The following is an 8,505-nucleotide window of genomic DNA, read 5'->3' on the forward strand; positions in this document are numbered from 1 at the left end:
CAGTGATACTAATTTAATTTAAACAACTATTTTATTTAATTTCTTCATCATATTCACATATTTTCTCATCTAAAATATCATATTTTTAAATTTCAAAATTGTATTTAGACCTAGGTACATTTATCTGGGACCAAACAAGACCGAACCGAAAAACGAAGTTCGATTTACGTTTGGATCCGATCAATTATACTAGTGGATCCGATCTGAACCGTTTTTGGATCAGTTTCAATTCAGGTTTTCAGAAAACTAAACTTGTTTATTTTATTTCAAATATTTTTTATTGGATAAAGTATTGTATTTCAACTATGTTTTTTGGTATCCTGATACACATAATTTATTTCATAATTTTATGATCTTCAGTTAGTGTACATTTTTATGAAAAAAAAATTAAATGTAAAAAACAGTAAAACTCCACCTTGACCACATCAAAACTGATGCATAACAAGAAGATAGTGCGAGACTTCATTTTGTTCTTTAAACATAACTGCCACAGAAGAAACTTTATTAATGTATTATTTTTTTCGTTTTGATTATATAAATAGTTGCGGGATAAATTTTGTTTAAATGGCAACACAAACTGTATTATAACGCAACGCATATGGCGTCTTTGCTTCCCACTCAAGGCCAACAAGAAGATAGTGCGGGACTTCATTTTGTTCTTTAAACATAACCGCCACAGTATAAACTTTATTAATATATTATTCTTTTTTGTTTTGAATATATAATTAGTTGCGGGATAAATTTTGTTTGAATGGCAACACAAACTGTATTATAACGCACCACATATGGCGTCTTTGCTTCCCACTCAAGGCCATAGTCATATTATTACACATATATTTGTTAACATTTGTTTTTACTAATTTTAATTATTACAAATGCAAAATAATACATATTCAAGTACTATAATACGTTCTATGTAATATATATATATATATATATATATATATATATATTTTTTTTTTTTACAAGTATATTATTTAGTTAATAAAATTAATTTTGCTAACAATAGCTAGAAATAAATATATATAATGAGAAATACTGAATGTGTTATATATACCCAATTCTTAATTTTTACATATTTGTATATTATGTTTATCAGATCAATTATTTTATATTCTATTTAATGTTTTATTATTATTCAAATATAATTTTGTTCCGCACTGATTGTTATTTTGGTTACCGTTCAAACTTTATTATATACCATTTTTTAGTTTAACCGTTCACATATCGCAATATGCAGATTCTTTTACAAAACCGCATTTGAACCGTACCAAATTATATTATCCGTTTGATCTGCACCGCTTAATCTGTTGTTATCATTCGGAGCCAAAATATTACTTTATAGTCTTGTTAAGGTAGAGTAGAACGCATGGTATGCCCAATATATTGGTATAATGGTGTGGTCAATATTTTTTCTGTATAATAATGTGGTTTATGTAACTCATTTGACCAAAAAAATGTAACTCATATTTTTTCCAAAAAAAGCTCTCTCAAAATTACCCATAAATTATTTATTATATATAATATAAATATGAATTATTATGTTATTTATAAAATTACATAATAAAGATTCAATAAATTTTTTTGATTTTAACATTTTTAGTTTTAAATAACAAACTTAAATCATTATTTTTAAAGACAACTAGTATAATTTTTATATAAATAAGTTATTGGTTGTAAAATCTCAGTAATAGCATATTAAATTTCATATTTCAGATATACAAAATATTTTTAAAAATAAAATATATATTTTAAAAAATTATTTTAGTATCACTAATTTTTTAATTTGTAAAATATAAATATATTATATGTATTCCGCAGCTATACTATTCATTATACATTTTACCATTCATATTTTGTTTTGAACTATTTATTTTAGATTAACCCTAGTTGTACTACTGCAGTGTTCTATTCGCTTGTCCCGGACCCTCAGTCCGCTGTCACCATTGAGAGTCAAAATATTTGGATCTAAAGTTGGACCTTTTCCGATTACCGAATAACTCAGTGCCCGAACTACCAAACCGAACCGGTCGAAATTGACAAAATGCGCAGGCCAAGACCGATGAGGGGTATGGTTTGGTAACAAATCCTAAAACAAAAGGGAATTAAAATACGTGTCCTCCACTATATAAGATGTCTAGAGAGATCGATATCACTTCGCAGCCGCACAGCTCGAGAAGAAAACGTTGATCCAAATTGAATTGAAAGAGGACTTTGCGAATCTTATCTCAGTCAAGGAGTTAATTGATCGCCTTTTAGTGGTGAGCCTCGTTTTATGTTTTGCCTGCAGATTTAGTGTTTTCTAGTCGTTAAAATTCAGTGATTAAGGCTGCGGCGAAGGTCTATGTATCTCCGATGATCTTCCTTACCACCAATTATTGATCAGAAATTGATTTTCCTCTGTTTAAATTCATGAAGAGTCTTGTTTCTTCTGAAATATTGCTTAATCTGAATTCAAATTTCCGTTTTATGTTTGGAAACCCTAGACGGGCATCTTCAATTTCGTTAGGAATAGCTTATCGTGTTACTCTGTTTGGAGTTTTATAAGGTTTCGATTATTGTAGTTGAGTGAAGAACTTGTGTTGAACCAGCTTATGTTGTTAGTGTTTGACTTTTTGTTTTTAGATTCTTAGTCGTTGCTGGAGCTTGATGTTCAGTTGTCTGCTTTTGCTAAGAGTCTATTTGGAATTAAGAGAGAAGAGTTTCGCTTCTCATATTTTAAGACAGAACATTGAACTGAATCCGATTGTAATATTATTTTGGCAGTTACGATGCCGAAGAACAAGGGAAAGGGAGGAAAAAACAGGAAGAGAGGAAAGAACGAAGCTGACGATGAGAAGCGAGAGCTTATTTTCAAGGAAGATGGACAAGAATACGCTCAAGTCCTTCGTATGCTTGGTAATGGAAGATGTGAGTGTATGTGCATCGATGGCAATAAACGTCTCTGCCATATCCGTGGTAAGATGCACAAGAAGGTTTGGATTGCAGCAGGTGACATCATACTTGTTGGTCTGAGAGACTACCAAGATGACAAAGCTGATGTCATCCTTAAGTACATGTCTGATGAGGCCAGGCTTCTCAAGGCATATGGTGAGCTTCCGGAGAACACTCGTCTTAACGAAGGAATTGTTGGTGATCTCGAAGAGGATGATGACAATCTGGCCGAGGACTATGTTGAGTTTGAGGACGAGGATATCGATAGGATCTAAGGTGTTGGTTTGGTATTTCTTTACCTTTTCCGTTTGTATTTTTAATTTGAGACGCATGACTTCTGAGTTTACGAAGAAACTGGTGGTAAAACATTATATATGTGTTTTGTTCTTGTTGCACTAGTTTCTTGTCGCATTCTGTTCTAGTGATGCACGTTATGACCAGAAACTTACTTATAAAAAGGAGTAACATCACATCGAAGATTTGATTAGGCCATTTGCTTACTACAAGTCTAACACATCTGAAAAGTTATTGAAAAACCAAGTTAGAATGAAGAGGGCACCAAAAAACAAAATCTATTCGAGTAAGAAGACAATCATAAACTTCTCTTGGAGGATCACATATCTTATGAAGTAATAACTTATATGACCGGGACTCGCTCGATCTTTATCTTCCTGATGGACTCCTCACATTTCTTGTTCAAATCCATCGAACTTTAGAAACTATTACTAGATTTTCAACTCGTCCTACGCGCGAGTTTATTTTAATAATTCGTATCATTTTATATTAATTTTAAGATAATGAAGTATAATTGGTTTATATACATTTTTATATGAAGTTTTATTCAAAGTATTCTTTATTATTTTTTCTATTTAGATTTTTATACAATTATACTCTTTAAAAAAATAATATTTAGATATTTTTTTATATATGTAAATGTGTAAGTGTATTTATAATCGTGTTTATATTATTTATTAATCTTATTAAAAAAATTACTGATCATTCTATTCATAATAAAAAAAATAGTACACTTTATAATTATTTTTATTATAATTTTTTATCTATCTTTCTATTTGAAAAAACATAAGAAAATTAATGCATATGTACAATATCTAGCTTTACTTCTATTTGAAAAAACATAAGAAAATTAATGCATATGCACAATATCTAGTTTTACTTTGCATTTACCAAATTTTTACAATGAAAGTAAAGGTATTATATATTTTTGTGAATATTTGTTTTTGAAATACTCAGACTGGAGTCGCTTAAATGCATATGTGTTAGTATTTTATTTAGAGTTCAATTAGAGTTCAATCATAATAAATATTTTTATGAAATTTAAATAGTAATTTTATTTTAGATATAGTAAAAAGAGAAATAAATATATACAACTTTAAACTAAGGTTACATAATTTTTTATTTATTAAAATAAACACATATAAATAAAAAAATATTAGATACATCTTCTAATCGATCTAGTTACAAAATTAATTAATGGCGTGATTATGATGTTTTATTAGTTCACATCATATTTCATAAACTTAAATAACATATTTTCCAACTGACGAATGTATAATGAATATTTTTCATATCTTTATTTTCTGTTGTCGAGAGCCTGAGACTATACTCTAATCTCAATATTATTTGTAAATATTATTTGAATTTTCAACTAATTTATTTTAATTTTTAGCCTCTTTGATTTTTTTTTATGATGTCACATATATTAATAACATTCTAGTTCAAATAGCTTTCATTGATAGAACTCGTGTGAGATCATTTCTAGTTTTATATGTTATGTTAATTGCTTTAATAAAGTTTCATAAGCATATGTCCTATAAATTTTATCGGTGAATTACACTAAAAACTTATGAAAAGTCACCATATAGTTTGCATAATTTTTAATGACCATATTTAAAAAAAACATATTTTGTGTAATTACAAATAAGCAGATAATTTTTTAAAAAATTAATTTATCTTTTAATAGTTTTGTGCTGATATTTATTTATTTTCAAATATGTGATTATTTATAAATATTTTTTAAAAAATTTATTTCTTTTTGAATATTTTTTTTTTGGTTAATTTCAAATATATACTTATTTTATATATCAAGTTAATTATTTTTTATAAAAATAATCTTTTTATTTACTTTATCAAATTAAAATGCTGATTTTTATATTATTATAATGATATTTTTAAATTCTATGTGAACACTTAAATAATATATATCCTCAATTTTGAAATCATATTTAGATTAATATGTAATGAAAAAGTGATTTAGATTTACATTTTTTTTATTATTTGAAATCCTTATATTTTTAAGATTATTTTTGTTATTTAATTTTATGTTGATCTTCCAAATATTTATTTTTTATAATAAACTGATTCTTTTAGTTATTTGGCAGTTTTGTTTACTAACTTATTATTGATATTGTTTTGAAAGAAATAGCTTCCATTTTGAAATCATATTTTGTTAGATTCATATGTAATGAAAAGTGCTTTAGATTTATATTGTTTTTATTATTTGAAATTCTTGTATTCTTTAAGATTTGTTTTGTTAGTTAATTTTATGTTGGTCTTTCAAAGGTTTACTTTATATATCAAATTGATTCTTTTAATAATTTTGCCTTTTCACTAAATTGAATAGTAGTTTCATTTTTATTTTGAAATAAACATTTTTTGAAAATCTTGAAATTTTTAAAATAATAATTAAAATGATAATTTGACATATTTTGGTGCTTTAAAATAATATGTGGATATTCTCAACGATTTATTGCATCAAATTACATATAGTACATATTTTTGTTGAATATTTTCAGCAGTATATAACCTAAATTTTGTAAATCATGTGTATTAGATTTATATAGTTATAATTGTTTGAAAGTATTGCATTTTTACCCGCGAGTTTGTTTTCATATTTTAGTTTAAATTTTAAATTTACAAAATATATTAATTTATATAATCTTTATTTCTATGAAAATATTTGAAATATGATGTTTTTTTGTTTTTTTTCTACTTATGTTTGTGTATACAATTCTTTTCTTTAGTTTGTTTTCCATTGAGTATCTATCTATCTATAATTTATGCTTACACATAATTATATTATTTACGAAAAGTTTTACTTTTTAATTATTAGATAGATTGCTCAATACATATAAAAACAACTTTACTATTTTAAATATTTTCATTATACATTTTACCTATTGTAGAACCTAAAATCTAAACAAATTATTTGATAGTGATCGGGGTTTTATCAAGGGAAGACAAATGATGTAAGCTACGATATCTTTAGAACACAACGATGTTAAATAGTTTCCAGTAGACGAAAATGGACTTTATTGATGAATAAGATCAAATACAATGGATTGAACTAGATCGATTGATACAAACGAGATCGGTAAAGAAAGAATCTAAAAGTGGGAAGACAACAAGATCGGTGTAAGTGTATAGCTCTCTCTAGGGTTTTCAACGTATCTCTTTTTGTTTCCATTCCTCTTCCTTTATAGTAAGCTGACTTTGAGACCTCTGTGGTAGCTCCGCGATCTCAGCTTCTTGTTGCACGATCTCCGCGACCTCGGCGACTCCTTCTCGAGCTCGTATCCTTGCTACGGGCTCCGGCCCTTTAAGGCCCATCCCTTTGATCGCGGCCCATTATGGTATTGACCAAAATTGGATCCAACATTTGTCCCCCAGCCTCTTTTGATTTGATCGAAAAGGAAAAGGAGCGGTTGTTTTCTGACCCGGGTCTTCTCGTTTGATAACCGATATCGCTCGGATTCGGTTTTAATGATCGTTTTCGAAAAAGCCGTTCGTTGGCGCGTTTTTTTTTTATCGGTAACGGCTACTTTAGCCGCTGCTAGGGTATAGGCTAGGTCATAATTGCTTTTCTCGATAGAGATGATAGAGCCGTTAAGGCGGCTTATATATACGTAGAGGGTCTTCTTTTTATCTCACCTCCGCTTCTTCTTTCTCGTCTCTTTCTCCTTTGCTCTGAATCTTTTTGTTCTTTGAGCTTAAGATGTGTTCGTCTTTCAATTTCCCTCATCCGACTACTACAGCCGATGATCTCGAGAACCTTTATAATATGTATGGGGTTGACCGTTCCGTCGTCCTCGACTTGGTCGGCACGCATGAGACTCCCGAAACCGTGAGAGAAGGCTACTACGGAGCCTATCTTTCCTTCTTTCATTCCTGCGGTCTTACCTTCCCGATCCCGGAGCAAATACTCGAGGTCCTGGCGGAGCTATGGTTATCGCTTACCCAGCTTCTCCCGAATTTTCTTAGACATCTTGTCGCCTTCTTGGTTAAGGCTAGGGAGGAGGGTCTTGCTTTTGGTCTTAGCGAGTTTCGTCAGCTCGTTCTGGTGAAGCGGAATAAGCAGAATCCTGGTACTTTCCTCGTGTCTCCGCTCCCAGGTCGCCACATCATTGAGGACATCCCTTATCGCGACGAGAAGTGGCACGAGCAATTTTTTGCTTTCAAGATGGATCGAGCGTCTATGGGTGACTTCGACTTCTCCCAGCTTCCTCGGCGTTGGGCCGAGAATATCGGTTAGCTTTCTTTTGCCTATGTGTTGATGATTTCTTCGTTTAAGGAGTCGAAGACTAAAACTTTCGTTTATTTTCGTTTGATTCAATTTCTTCTGGAAGCTCTTCAATGTCAGATGAGATCCGCGATCTGATGAGGTCCTTCGGAGAGGTCGTTCGAACTGGTCTACTTTTGATCGAACTCGGATTCAAACTGCCTTCGCCTTGCCGGCGGGGACCGGCAGAGCTCCTTTGGTCGAGGAGTTTGAAGACGAGGCCGAACACTCCCAGGAGGTCGTAGCGACTCCTTCTGTTCAGACCCAGTCTTCAGATCGGCTAACTAGAGAGCTTGTGAGGAGATCGTCGTTTCGAACTTCTGGGTTTGCATCGAGGGGCCGGGCTTCCGGAAAATCTCCCTTGATCTCGATTCATGATTCCGACGACGAAGATGTTTCAGGAGAGACTCGACCTCCTGTCTCGTTGAGTCTTGGCTCAGAAGACGAGACTGTGGCGGCGACTCGTAAGCAACGTCGGTCATCGGAAGGTGCCTTGCCCGGTCCGTATCATCCTAGGTTTGTTTCTGAGGGAGATGGTTCTTCGTTTGCGGCCCAAAGCGACTTAATTTCCCTCGCTGGTCGCATGAGGTCCACGGGTTGTCGTCTCTCATCTCTCGCTTCCTCAGTCGCGAGGGAAGCCTACGCCAAGGTTGCTATGGCGATCTCTATGGTTCGTCTCTCGCCTTCATTCTATTTGAAAAGCTGTTTTGTGGTATTTGCTCATTTCCATTTCTTCTCAGGTGATGGAAGCTTTTAATGAGTATGCCATGACGATGGAGGATCATGTCGTGGCTTCTCGGAACGACAAGGAAATCGAGAGTATTGGTTTTTAGATCAAGAGGCTTTCGAAGGAGCTCGAAGCCACCAAGCGAAGATCGTGTCTCCGAGCTTGTTCCGTTGGGTTATCGAACCCCGCTTGATGGAAGGTCCTCGTCGCGGATGGAGTTTGATTCTCTGGGATAGAATGGTTTGGTGGTGAGATTCGTGTCCTTGGC

At 32.1% G+C, this 8,505-nt stretch overlaps 1 protein-coding gene across 1 annotated transcript; it reads left to right on the forward strand.

Annotated features, from left to right (window-relative positions):
- The first annotated feature begins 2,103 nt into the window (after positions 1 to 2,103).
- LOC106406676 (eukaryotic translation initiation factor 1A) lies at positions 2,104 to 3,332 on the forward strand. The gene is made up of 2 exons (XM_013847378.3): positions 2,104 to 2,261; positions 2,767 to 3,332. The coding sequence occupies exon 2, from the start codon at positions 2,772 to 2,774 to the stop codon at positions 3,207 to 3,209; it is 438 nt and encodes a 145-aa protein (XP_013702832.1). The 5' UTR covers positions 2,104 to 2,261; positions 2,767 to 2,771; the 3' UTR covers positions 3,210 to 3,332.
- Positions 3,333 to 8,505: the final 5,173 nt, after the last annotated feature.

The sequence above is a fragment of the Brassica napus genome, chromosome C7 (genome assembly GCF_020379485.1).
Source record: "Brassica napus cultivar Da-Ae chromosome C7, Da-Ae, whole genome shotgun sequence".
Lineage (NCBI taxonomy): Eukaryota > Viridiplantae > Streptophyta > Magnoliopsida > Brassicales > Brassicaceae > Brassica > Brassica napus.

Excerpts from the sequence above, each read along its gene's own strand:
- LOC106406676 (XM_013847378.3), top strand. The coding sequence starts at position 2,772 with ATGCCGAAGAACAAGGGAAAGGGAGGAAAAAACAGGAAGAGAGGAAAG.